We start from the raw sequence: 13,034 nt of genomic DNA on the forward strand, positions 1-13,034 counted from the left end.
AAGCACTGGGCTCAAAAACCCTGGGTCCCAGTCATGGTTTTGTCTTTGCCTTTTTTTCATAGACAAGCTAGTTAAATTCTAAGGAGCAGTTTTCTCATCTGTAAAATGAGACCAAAGCACGTGGCCTGCTTAACCAGAGGCATTTTCTGTATTTAAACATACCATATGTTTACAATTTATTAAGTGCTATAAAAGTGATACCATTATTGTAAGGACTGGACTAAATTGGTTCTTCATTCTACATGGTAGATTCTGGAATAAATTAAATGTTGTCTGGATCACAGCCCAGATTTAAAACAACAAAAAAACATTTATACCAAACCAGGTTTATAACATTACTAGAGGTGTGGTACACAAATTTGTGCATGGGTGGGGTCTGGCCGGCTTGCCTGGGGCTGGCCAGGGGGAGGGACTGCAGGTGGTTGGCTGGCCAGCCCCACCCCCAATCAGGGTGGAGGTGGGAGCCAACTGGGGCTGGTTGGATCAGGCTGGTTGGCTGCCACAGTACACATCATAGCCATGGTTCATTCTGGTAATTCTAATGTTCTGGTCACTGGGCTTTTATATATATACATACACACACACACACACACATACATACACACACACCCTGTTTCCCCAAAAATAAGACAGTGTCTTATATTGTTTTTCTCCCAAAGTTAGGCTAGGTCTTATTTTCAAGGGATGTCTTATCTTTCCATGCACTAGGTCTTATTTTCAGAGGATGTCTTATATTAATTTTTGCTCCCAAAGATGCGCTAGGTCTTATTTTCAGGGGATGTCTTATTTTTCCATGAAGAAGAATACGGTACACACTTATTGTTAAATGAAAATAAAGGAAATTTATTACCTGTATGTAGTTGTCAACACAAACCAGACAAACTGTGAATCCTACAGTATCAAGAATTTACTCATTTATTCAATGACAATCATGTCATCATCTTCTGGAACATCATCATAACAAACCAATTCCTGAATTTCCTGGTGAATTTCTTGTGACTCCATTTCTTTCAGAGTCAGTGGACCAAATCTCTCTTATGTAGCCTGGGGGGGGGCTTATTTTCAGGGGATTCCTTATATTTCACTCAGAAGAAAACCTGTAAGTAGGTCTTATTTTCGGAGGATGTCTTATTTTCAGGGAAACACGGTATATAGGTAACAGAACTCAACTCTCATCTAGGCCCCAAGTTACCAAAGCAATGCAGTTGTACACATAGGATGGAACGGTGGTAGGGGGGTGGGGAAGAGAAGAGATCAACCAAAGAACTTACACGCATACTAGAGCACCAGTGCACGAATTTGTGCACGGGTGGGGTCCCTTGGCCTGGCCAACAATTGAGGCCAGCTAGGGGAAAGAGGGCTTAGGAAGTTGGCTGGCTGGCCCTATCCCCAATCTGGGCCAATCAGGGGAAGGGCCTTGAAAAGCTGGAAGTGAGCACACTGACCACCAGGGGGAAGTTCCTGTGCTGGGCGTCTGTCCCTGGATGGTCAGTGCACGTCATAGCAACCCGTCATTTGGTCATAAAAGCTGCATAGTTATATATATATATATATACACACACACACACACACACATATATAGTTATGAATAACCCATGGACAGACTATATGTAGTAAAAGCCTGGGGGGTGGTGGTGGTGGAGGGAGTGGGCAACAAGAGGTCAATGGAGAGAAAAGGGGACATATGTAATGCTTCCAACAATGAAAAAAAAATTTTTAAAGGCAGAAAGTTTTAAAAACAAAATTATCTTTTTATACTGAGATGTTTCATGGCAATAGATTAACCACATCTAATTTTTCCCTTGAGATATGATGGGAGCTTATACCCAAGTCACTGAAGGAACTAGCCTAGAGTATGGTCAACCATGAGAAGGCACCAGGTAGAGAAAAACATTTCCATGACACTTTACATCTGTAGTTCCTAAACATATTTACTTCTGAAGAGCTCTGAAAAAATACATATGATCAGACTTCACCTCCTAAAATGATTTAGATTTTTAGATGAGGTCCAGGAATCAATCCTTTTAAAAGCTTCCCAAGTGATTTTATTATGCAACAATGTTTGGAAAATGAATTCTACCCATGTATAAAACACTTCTTTTATATTTTTATTTTATTTTTAAAAAATATATTTTTATTACTTTCAGAGAGGAAGAGAAAGGAAGAGAGAAACATCAATGATGAGAGGGAATCATTGACTGCCTGCCTCCTGCATTGTTGGACTGAGCCCGCAACTCAGGCATGTGCCCTTGACCAGAATCAAACCTGGGACCCTTTGATCTGCAGGCCGATGTTCTATCCACTGAGCCAAACCGGCTAAGGTAAAACACTTCTTTTTAAAAAATAAATATATTTTTACTGATTTCAGAGAGGAAGGGAGGAGAGAAAGACAGAAACATCAATGATGCAGAGGTTCATTGCTTGGCTGCCTCCTGCACACCCCCTACTGGGGATCAAGTGTGCAACCTGGACCTGTGCCCTGACTGGGAATCAAACTGTGACCTCCTGGTTCATAGGTTGACACTCAACCACAGCCACACCAGAAGGGCAACAAAGCACTTCTTAATCCACATGTCATTTAACCTTAGTTCTTCCTTGTCATTAGCATTTTAGAAAAATGGAAAGTAAGGTTCAGAAGATTAAACAGACTAAGCTTAACAAATACTATTATTAAAAAGCACTGCTGGCCCTGGCCAGTGTGGCTCAGTTGTTGGTCATTCCATGCACTGAAGGGTCACTGGTTTGGTCCTAGTCCAGGCACACGTCCAGGTTTCAGGCTTGATGCTGGATTGGGGTGCATGCAGGAGGCAGCTGATCCTATCAATGCTTCCCTCTCACATCGATGTTTCTCTTTCTCTCTCCCATCTCCCTCTCTAAAAATAAAAACATATTTAAATAAATAAATATGTATATATATGTGTGTGTTTTTAAAAAAAGCACTGCTGCTTTTTTAACTTAGAAATAAAAGTTAGAAATAAAAACTAAATCCTGTCTTTTTTTCTATAAAACCAGAGAAAACAATCTATTCACAACTATCAAAGGCCAACTATAATTTGAGAAGTAGCAGAAATAGTTCTTTCCCTCTGGACAAACTCAATAGATCCAAAGACAACACACACTATAACCATTAGTTCTCCTCTGGGGACCGCCCACTTTTTTCACCTGCTCCAGGATGTGGGTCTGCTTGCTGGCCACAGTTTCTTCCTCCTCTTCAGAGGCAGAGGGTATAGAGGAGCCAGATGACTCCTCCAGGGGCATATCAAACAGCTCTCGAATGGTCTGCTTTAGAAAGAACAGAAGAAAAAACGTCCGAGTCAATGGAATGCTGGTCCCAGGCCTACAACTATGAAACTGATGACGGTTCTTAGAAGTATCAGGCCACTGGTTGAAGATGCATGTCTGTAAAGGTCAGAGCATCCTCTTTCATAAGCAGGAGTAATGCTTACAGGCAAAGCAGTTCTATTCTCCATAGGCTGGAAGAGAGTAGTACCTGTTTAAAATATGCTGTGGTAAAGTTGCCTCCCTCAATGGCCATGTCTCCCAACATTCTCTTCTGATTTGCCTTTTTTAGGATGTTCTCCTCCACTGTCCGTTCACTGATAAGCCTAGGGGTTGATGAAAGCCATGGGTAAACAGCCAAATACATCAATAAAATCATTCTAGCAAGGGGGAAGCAAGGTAGGGGAGATTAGGCAATACCTATAGATGTGAACATCTCGGGTCTGGCCAATTCGGTGACAGCGATCCTGGGCCTGAGCATCCATGGTGGGATTCCAGTCGCTGTCATAAAAAACAACAGTGTCTGCTCCCGTCAGGTTCACGCCCACGCCCCCACTCCGAGTTGAAAGGATGAAGCAGAATATACGCTTGTCTGCATTGAATCGTTCCATCAAGGCCTAGAGGAAAAGGGGGAAAAAAAAGAAACATTAGGAGAAATGCCCCCCAAAAAGACCCAAGGTTTAGTGGGCTCCTTCTTGGACCCCAAGCTCTGGAAAAAGGAGACAGAAGCTGAGGTGTCTCTTAGGGCTGCAATGCCTGGATTACCTGTCTTTGTTCAACTCTAGTAGACCCATCCAGACGCAAGTAGAGGTGACCGTGGTAGGTTAGAAACTGCTCCAGTACATCCAGCATCCGAGTCATCTGGGTGAATATGAGTACTCGGTGGCCCCCCACCTTGAGCTGTCGCAACAGCACTGCTAACGTTTGCAACTTTCCTGAAGAGATATGAAGGGGTGCGGGGAGCTAGGTATAAATAACAATGAAGGCTGTAGTTGGATGGTAACCAAAATTTTAGGCCAGGATTTCAATTAGCACAGGATACCAAAAAATCTGAATTAACCTATTTTCTTTCCCTAAGGTTTCTCCTCTTCAGTCTGCTTTTGTCTTGGATTTAACTTCTATAGTCTTACTAGGAGTAGGGTAATATACACCCTGGAGGAGAGAGTGGGAAATAATCTGCAGTAGTATTTGAGTAAGAAATTTTTAAGTACTACAATGAGTTATATCAGCTGAATCAAGGACAGATTCACAGAATAAATTATCAACAAATCCCGGTCACCGAGATCAGAACCATTAAGGCAAGATCCTACGTTATCTTAGGATCAACGTCCCATCAAACATGGAATTAACTCCTGAAATATTTCTAGTAAGTCAATCTGAAACACTTTAAGATTTGAATTCATCTATTCTAAATAATTTCAAATGGTTTTTACTAAAATATATATTGTGTATAGTAATAAAAATTCTGCTGACTTTCTTATAAAACATTTACAAAATCTCCAAACACGTTATTATAGAAATATCTGCGCAGGATTGTGACAAAAAGACATTCTTGGTTAACAGAACCTGAGTAACACTGTGGACATCTGGCAAGGCAAGCCTCAACCCAACCCAGAAGACAACTCATGAGTGATCCTAAATAAGCCAGAGTTCCTTTTTTTTTGTTGTTAACTATATTTTGTTGATTTTTTACAGAGAGGAAGGGAGAGGGATAGAGAGATAGAAACATCGTTGAGAGAGAAACATCAACCAGCTGCCTCCTGCACACCCCCCCAACAGGTTTCAGCAAGCCAGAGTTCCTTTTTGTCATTACCTTTTGACAGTGATTGCTCCAGGGATGGGCATATGGCCCAATTTGAGCTAATTAATTATGAAGCAAAGTCAACTGGGAGAGCTTTCTTTCCCAGGAAAGAAGATTTGCTAGAAGTCTTTTATCTCAACCCCTGGCTTCCTACTCAGAGCATTTGGTGTGCTCCCTGGAGTTATCTTATGACCAAGAAGAAACAAGCATGAGAATAAAAAGATAAAAATTAAGGATGGCAGCTGAAACCGGTTTGGCTCAGTGGATAGAGCGTTGGCCTGCGGACTGAAAGGTCGCGGGTTCGATTCCAGTCAAGGGCATGAACCCAGGTTGCGGGCACATCCCCAGTGGGGGTGGTGCAGGAGGCAGCTGATCGATGATTCTCTCTCATCGATGTTTCTAACTCTATCCCTTTCTCTTCCTCTCTGTAAAAAATCAATAAAAATATAAAATAAAATAAGAAAGTACTCTAACCAAAAGGTAAGAATTCTTGTCTTTTCACAAAACAAAATTTACTATTTACTGTGCAGCATAAATCTGAAAACTCCATGCTGTGCTATATTGTTCATCACTTGTAACCCCAAATGATTAGCAAAACAGATGTTCACAAAATAATCACTGAACAAATAAATGAGTTAATATACATTTTCAACTTTCACCAAAGTCAAATTCATGAATGAGGAGAATTCATCATATGTCTACAATTCTCTATCTTTCCCATAAGCATAACCTAAAAAAACTGTCTAATGTTTAATGAAATCTACCAAGGCCTAATATACAACATCCCTGAAAAGAGTAAAAGAGGTCAAGGAACCCTCATTGATCAATGAACTCACCGCAATCGTACTGGATAAGCCTCAAGTCAGGGAACTGGGTGCGCATGTTACACACAATACGGTGCAAAGGACGAGCCCGGGGCCAGAGCTCACAGGCCAATTGCTCCTGGAAGGCTGCCTGACGTGGGGCCAGCCAAGGAGGTGGGTGGCAGGCATGCAGGGAAGGGGGAGGTGCCTCCACAGGAGGCATGACAAAGATGAACCTGCAAAAGGAAGAGGCAAGCAGTATAAAAGATGAAACTCTGTAGAGTCCCAAGAGATAGCACCTTCAACATCCCTAAACACTACATCCACTCAGAAGCCCCAAGACCCTCTTCCCATGAGCACTTAGTCCTGCCAACCTCTCAATGATTTCAGACAGCTGGTCTAGGCGTTGCTGAGGAAACAGTACAGCCCGGCGGGCAGCCTCAGTATAAGTCCAAAAGGTGGGGTGGCTGGGGCGAGAACAAGGGCCGATGGGGCTGGCAACAGGTTGGGGCAAGGTACAGAAATCCAGGACTTCAGTCCCATACACAGGTGCCAGGGCCCCATGAGCCTCACTAAGTTGGAAAATCCGTTCCAGGCGTTCAGACCGCTGTCGTTTTCGCTTTTCCTCTAGAGAGTCCTGGAGATGAGAGAGAAAAAAACCCCCCAAAACACAGAATAAGTAATCAGTGTCCTTACAGAAAACCTGACAGTTCCTCCCACAATTAAACATAATCTATGTGAACCATAAGATTTTAAAGTACATTATGCTTTTAATTTTCCAAGTCATCAATTACTCCTTTCACAATTTTTAAGTGAAATAAATTCTCTGCAAAACTGATCTTTCCTGCTGAAGCCGGTTTGGCTCAGTGGTAGAGCATCAGTCTGCGGACTAAAAGGTCCCAGGTTCGATTCCAGTCAAGGGCATATACATTGGTTGCGGGCACATCCCCTGTAGGGGGTGTGCAAGAGGCAGCTGGCCGATGTTTCTTTCTCATCAACATTTCTAGCTCTCTCTCTCTCTCTCTTCCTCTCTGTTAAAAATCAATAAAACATATTAAAAAAAAAAACAAAAAAAAAGAAAAACCCCTGATCTTTCCTTGTATGCCACCAAAGCAGAATGCCTGAATATTCAAATTTAAGATCTGCATTCCAAAAATCTTATAAAATAGATGGTTTGTGGAAATTTTCCTATATAACATTTAACTCTAAAACATTCAATTAATTTATCTTCTTGCAGCAGTATATAAAAAAACAAGTATTAAAAGCCTTCCTCAAATCACTGACCAGGACACAGAAAGACTAATTAAATCCACAACAGGTTTCTACCAAGGGCCAGACTAGAATGAACAGGGATGGGAACATAACCAGGTATTTAGATAACATCACTCTAAGAGAGAAAAGGGGAATGCCTGGCAGATAGGATATCTGTATGACTTTGACTCAGTCCTTTCCCATATCTTGTTTCCAGTTTCACAGGTTATAAAACCACCTCTCTCTATACATATATATGTATGTTTTTAAGCACTTACACTTGCAATTTTACTTTGTAAAAAAGGGAAGGGGATATCTTTGATTAATGCCTTCTACCCACTAAATTTAAGGCCCATATATCATGGACCCTATCTGATCTTAACTATAATCACCCACTACCTAGCTCAGTATCTGACACAAAGTAGGCTGTCAATAAATCTGTTAATAGAAGGGATCCTAGAAATGGTCCTGAAAAACATCAGGTTTTGTTTTTTTTTAATCCTCACTAAAAAAGGATTTTATTTTCACTGATTTTATAGAGAGAGAAAAGGGGGGAGGGAGAGGAGAGAAACATCTAATGCCTTCCATACACACCCCAACCAGGGATCAAACCCACAACCTGGGTATGGGCCCAAACCAGGAATCGAACCTGCAACCTTTTGGTGCATGGGACAATGCTCCAACCAATTGAACCACACCAGCCAGGGCCCAAATCTCCCTTTTTGATGGCTACATCAAGCTTAACCTCTTGGCTCCTTGTGATCTAAGTGAGAAAGCATCCCTAGTACAGTGAAAAATCAATCCAGGTGAGTTCTCAAATAGTAGCAAAAGAGGAAAGATTTGAAAATCTGAAAGGGGCTTGTATATAGAATATATAAAGGACTCTTACAACTCAGTAAGAATAAATAACCCAATTAAAAAGGGCAAAGGATCATAGAGACATTTCTTCAAAGACTATGCCGAAACCGGTTTGGCTCAGTGGTAGAGCGTCGGTCTGTGGACTGAAAGGTCCCAGGTTGATTCTGGTCAAGGGCATGTATATTGGTTGCGGGCACATCCCCGGTAGCAGGTGTGCAGGAGGCGATGGTCGATGTTTCTCTCATTGACATTTCTGGCTCTCTCTCCCTTCCTCTCTGTAAAAAATCAGTAAGATATATATATATATAAAAAGAAAAAGACAAAAAAAAAAAAAAAAAAAAAAAAGACTAGAGGCCAGGTACACAAATTTGTGCATGGGTGGGGTCCAGGTGGCCTTCCCTGATGGGGGCAGATAAGGTTAAGGCTGGCTGAGGGGGAAGGGAGGGAGGAGGATGACAATGGCACACAAGGCGGCCCTGTGGGAGGTTGGGGGCGGGGCAATCAGGGCCCCAATTGGCCTGGTTGGCCGCTGCAGTGTGCATTATAGCAACCAATCGTTCTGATGCTTGGCTTTTATATATATATATATAGATACACAAATTGTCAACAACCACTTAAAAGATGCACAACATCATTAGCCATCAGAAAAATGCAAATCTAAACCATTAGGTTCTACTTCATACACACTAGAATGTAATAAAAAAGACAACTAACAAGTGTTGTCAAAGATGTGGAGCTCCTGGAACCAGGTGTCGGTGGGAATATAAAATGGTACAGCTACACTGGAAAAGAGTTTGGCAGTTCCTCAAACAATTGAACATAGTTATCATATGGCCCAGCAATTCCAGTCCTAGGTATACATCCAACATAATGGAAAACATGAAAAGACACAAGATCTTATTTCATAACTGCATTATTCGTAACAGCCAACAAGTTAAATAATTCAAATGTCCCTATCAACTGATGAATATAGAAAATGTGGTCTATTCATAAAATGGAATATTTAACAATAAAAAGAAATTAAGTACTGATATGTGCTCTAACATGAATGAACCTCAGGAACTTAATTAAGCCAAGTTAAAGAAGCCAGTCGTAAAAGGCTGTATATTTTCTGACTTCACAGACAAATCTATAAAGACAGAAAATAAATAAGTAGTTGCTGAAGGCTAGGAGAGATAGCGAAGTTCGGGGATGATGGCTAAGGGTGTGAAATTTCTCTTTAAGACCATAAAAATGTTCCAAAGTAAGATTGTGGTAATGGATGCACAGCTCTGTGAATATAATAAAAACCACTGATTTTGTGTACTTTAAATGAATTAACTGTATGATTATGTGGCATATTTCAAGCTGTTTAAGGAAAAAATAGTGTCAAAAAGCTGCTATCTACTTGCACAGCAACCGAAATTTAGCATAGACCATGGGCTGTCACATTTGGGTAAGATCTAGATTCTCTTTTACTTCCAACAAGCCAGACCGATCTGGTAGTGCCAGAAAGACAAAAGGTGGAGTTAGTCGCACTGAGACTGGGTGGGAGACTGAGGCTGGGGCAAAGAATAAGCAGCAGCTCTGTAATAGAATGAGTAAAAGATAAGAAGGCCTGGGGAGATTCACTAGATCTTGAAATTTGTTCCTGGATTATTTACTTGAATCTGAGTTGTAAGTTTAACTTACATGTACGGAATTATTTACATGATGGAAAAACAATGGCTAACAGAAAGCTAAGGAAGGGATAGGAAACATAGAGAACAGTTCTATTTTTTTTAAAATCATCACCCAAGGATATGTTTTTATTGATGTTTAAGAGAAAGAGTAATGGAGAGGGAGAGAAAAACATTGATTGGTTGCCTCTTATATGTGCCTTGACCAGGGACTGAACCCACAACCGGTATGTGCCCTGACTGGGAATCAAACCCACAACTTTTTGGTGACATTTTAACTGAGCCACCCAGACAGGGCCAGAGTTCTTTTATTGCCACTTAATCACCATGGAGGTAAAAAAAAAACTAAGAAATGGCCATCAAAGTCGGATGATGATCTTTGGGGAACTGTATTCCATGGTGTCATCCCTCCCTTATAAGTTCAAATACTTGATGATGGTAATAGTTTCAGCAACTGAAGAAAGTAAGTCTGTCTCTGAGGACTGCCTCTTGTGGGGAAGAGGAGAAAGCAATGGAGTCAGCACATCTCTGTTCTCACAAGCTGTGTAACATTTACAACATCATTTAACAGGCTAGTCTCTTCATCTGTAAAATGAGGCAATTAAATGCCAACACTAACTCAAAAGAGTAAGCAAGAAGAGACCAGTGATAACAATAAGGCTTTCAACGTATCAGTGAATAGTTTTAAAAGCACATTAGGTCCTCAATTATCCCTATAAGAAAAAGTAGAACATGATTATTCCCATTTTACAGAAAATAATATAAGCTCAGGGAAAAGGACTTGTCCAATGGCACTGAAGTCTCAGGTCCACAAAACTAGACTTTGTAATTTACCAAGATAAAAGTGACATTATTCTGTTCCATCCATTCTGTCAACATTCCAAAGAAACTCAACTCCCATTCCCTCTCTTTTGAGGCAGTAAAACTTACCAGATAGAAAGGGGAACGAGGTGGTGGTGGGGGCTGGCGTCGAGGCCTGGGACCACTGAACGAGGTAGCAGTGGAGGGAGGGCTGGGGGGACCAGAGCGCAATGTCAGTGTCTCAGGCTCATCCTTGGAAACAGGCAGCCGGGATACCATGGTGATGGGCAAGGGAGCAGCCCCAGGTACAGAAACCACAAGGGAGGATGCCTGGGAAACTGGGACCTGTGCTGAGGCTGGGGCCAGTGCCAGAGTCTGAGCTGTGGCTGGGCCCAAGGTGGGCACTGGAACTTGGGCAGGACTCAAGGTCAGTGTTTGCACTGAAGCTGGGGCCAGGATTGAAGCAGATGATGATACCGGAGCCAAAGTCAAAGTGTGAGCTGGAGACAGGCCCATCGAAGAAGCAGGAGCCAGAGAGGGTGCTGGAGCCAGGGAAAGCGTCTGAGTTGGACCCAGTGGTGGTCCTGGTGCCAAAGACAGTGTCTGGGCTGGAGCTGGTACTAGGGATGATGCTGGAGTCAATGATAATGTCTGAGCTGGAAAGGGCTTCTGGGGATTCCCTGTTCCCAAAGATAGTGTCTGAGATGGAGACGAGCCGCCAAGAGTGGATGCTAAAGCTGGGGCTAAGGCCAGTGTCTGTGTAGAAGCCGGGCTTGGGAGAGGTGACGGATTCGGGGCTGGTACCATAGTTTGAGTTGATGTCGGAGCCAACACAGGAGTTGGGACTGGCACCAGTGAAGAAGCTGAGGCTATAGGAGTTCCTGGAGTAGGTGATGTAGCCAGTACTGGAACTGAAGTCTGTGATGGAGCCAGGACTGGAAGAGAAGTCAGGGAAGGAGCTGAAGGAGCCAGGATTGCTGTCTGTGGAGCCGCCATGGGAGCCATAGAGGTGGCTAGAGCCTGAGATGCAGGTGTTGGAGCCAGAAGGGAAGCCTGTGCTGGAGCTGGATTTGGTGCTGCCGGAAAAGAATTAGCCAGAGCAGAAGCTGGCACCAGGACAGGTGAACATGCTGGAGCCACAGCTGAATTCAACCCTGGGACATGTGAAGAGGCTGGAGCCAACAACAGAGGGTGACCAGGTGCCTGAGATGGGGACAGGGACGAAGTTGTGGCCAAACCTAAAGTCAAGGCTGATGCTGATGGGGAAGTCCCAGCTGGTGCCAAAGAGGGAAGTCCAGGAGCCGCTGAGACAACAGATGTCATTGTTGGAGTCACAGTGGTCAACACAGTTGGGCCTGAAGCCGAAACAGGTAAGGAAGCTGAGATTGGGATGGTGAGTGGAGCTGAGGCTGGGGCAGGAAGCGTGGTGGAGATAGAGATAGGGAGTGAAGATGACACTGGAACGGAGACTGTAGAGGACACAGGACTAGCAAGGGGAGAGGAGTTGGGAACTGGCATTGGGGAAGATGCTGGCCCAGGGAGTGAAGATGGCACAGGAAGGGAAGAAGAGATGGTCAAGGGAGCAGTTCCGGTTGCTGAAGCTGTGGAGACAGAAGATGAGTTAGGCCCAAAATTCTTTTCTTGCTCCTGCTATTATCCTGTCCCATCCCTTCCCTTACTTGCAAGTTTCAACTGTTTCCCAGAAAACCTTCATTCCCACACCATGAGATCAAAGAATCAAGGAATCTGGCAACTTAACATATCCTTTCCCTCCAAGAGTCCAATAAATGTATGTTGGAATTAAGCAAGGGGTCGGCAGCCCAAGTTTGGGGCCCACTGCCCAGCAAATCAATATGCTGGATAATGAAGTGATCTGTTGTCACAGAAACACCTTAGGGCACCCGGCTAGGGTGGCTCAGTGGTTGAGTGTCGACCTATAAACCAGGAGGTCACGGTTCAATTCCTGGTCAGGGCACATGCCCAGGCTATGGGCTCGATCCCCAACAGAGGGCATGCAGGAGGCAGCCAATCAATGAGTCTCTCATCATTGATGTTTCTCTCTCTCTCCCTCTCTAAAATCAATAAAAATGTATTTAAAAAAGAAAGAAAAAAAACCCTTGGGGCCATTCCATCTCCAATCCTCGTAAACATTTCTGGCCTTAGCCACGTTGACTCACCATTGACTTCAGGCGAAGGACTCTGGACCAGCTTGAGAAGGGGCCTCACCAGAGTGGATGTAGGTATGGGAGCCCGGGCAACACCCAAAGTAGGTGTGGGTAGCCGGCCAGGGGTTAATGTGGGCCGTGGAGTCAACACAGCTGGAATCCCAGAGCTCGGAGGCCGGGGTGCTGGGGCCAACGGAGGAACCGGAGTCAGTCCATCCCGAGGGGCCTGTCTTACTACAATCTTCACCACGCCTGTATTATTCACCATGGTTGGTGGCACTGCAAGAGGAAGCTACATTGAGGGAAAGGTAGAAAAGAAACAAGAGACCCAAAAGATGGAAGAAGTCCAGGGGCAGGAGAGGGAAGCAGACAGATATTGGAGACACCAGCAAGGGAAAACAATACTGAGGGAAGGCTG

The 13,034-nt window shown here is 43.5% G+C and overlaps 1 protein-coding gene across 7 annotated transcripts in view; it reads right to left on the reverse strand.

Annotated features, from left to right (window-relative positions):
* LOC118704822 (Snf2 related CREBBP activator protein) overlaps window positions 1-13,034 on the reverse strand; it is a 37,861-nt gene that overhangs the window by 3,664 nt on the left and 21,163 nt on the right. For all 7 annotated transcript variants that reach the window (XM_036412774.2, XM_036412775.2, XM_045572436.1 and 4 more), the window contains 8 exons: window positions 12,629-12,895; window positions 10,581-12,052; window positions 6,258-6,520; window positions 5,917-6,119; window positions 4,045-4,214; window positions 3,700-3,896; window positions 3,491-3,605; window positions 3,163-3,282 (listed from right to left, as the gene is read on the reverse strand). In XM_036412774.2, coding sequence (XP_036268667.1) covers window positions 3,163-3,282; window positions 3,491-3,605; window positions 3,700-3,896; window positions 4,045-4,214; window positions 5,917-6,119; window positions 6,258-6,520; window positions 10,581-12,052; window positions 12,629-12,895 — 2,807 coding nt within the window. The remainder of the gene's footprint in view (window positions 1-3,162; window positions 3,283-3,490; window positions 3,606-3,699; window positions 3,897-4,044; window positions 4,215-5,916; window positions 6,120-6,257; window positions 6,521-10,580; window positions 12,053-12,628; window positions 12,896-13,034) is intronic.

This window comes from Pipistrellus kuhlii, unplaced genomic scaffold (assembly GCF_014108245.1).
Source record: "Pipistrellus kuhlii isolate mPipKuh1 unplaced genomic scaffold, mPipKuh1.p scaffold_m20_p_48, whole genome shotgun sequence".
NCBI classification, from domain to species: domain Eukaryota; kingdom Metazoa; phylum Chordata; class Mammalia; order Chiroptera; family Vespertilionidae; genus Pipistrellus; species Pipistrellus kuhlii.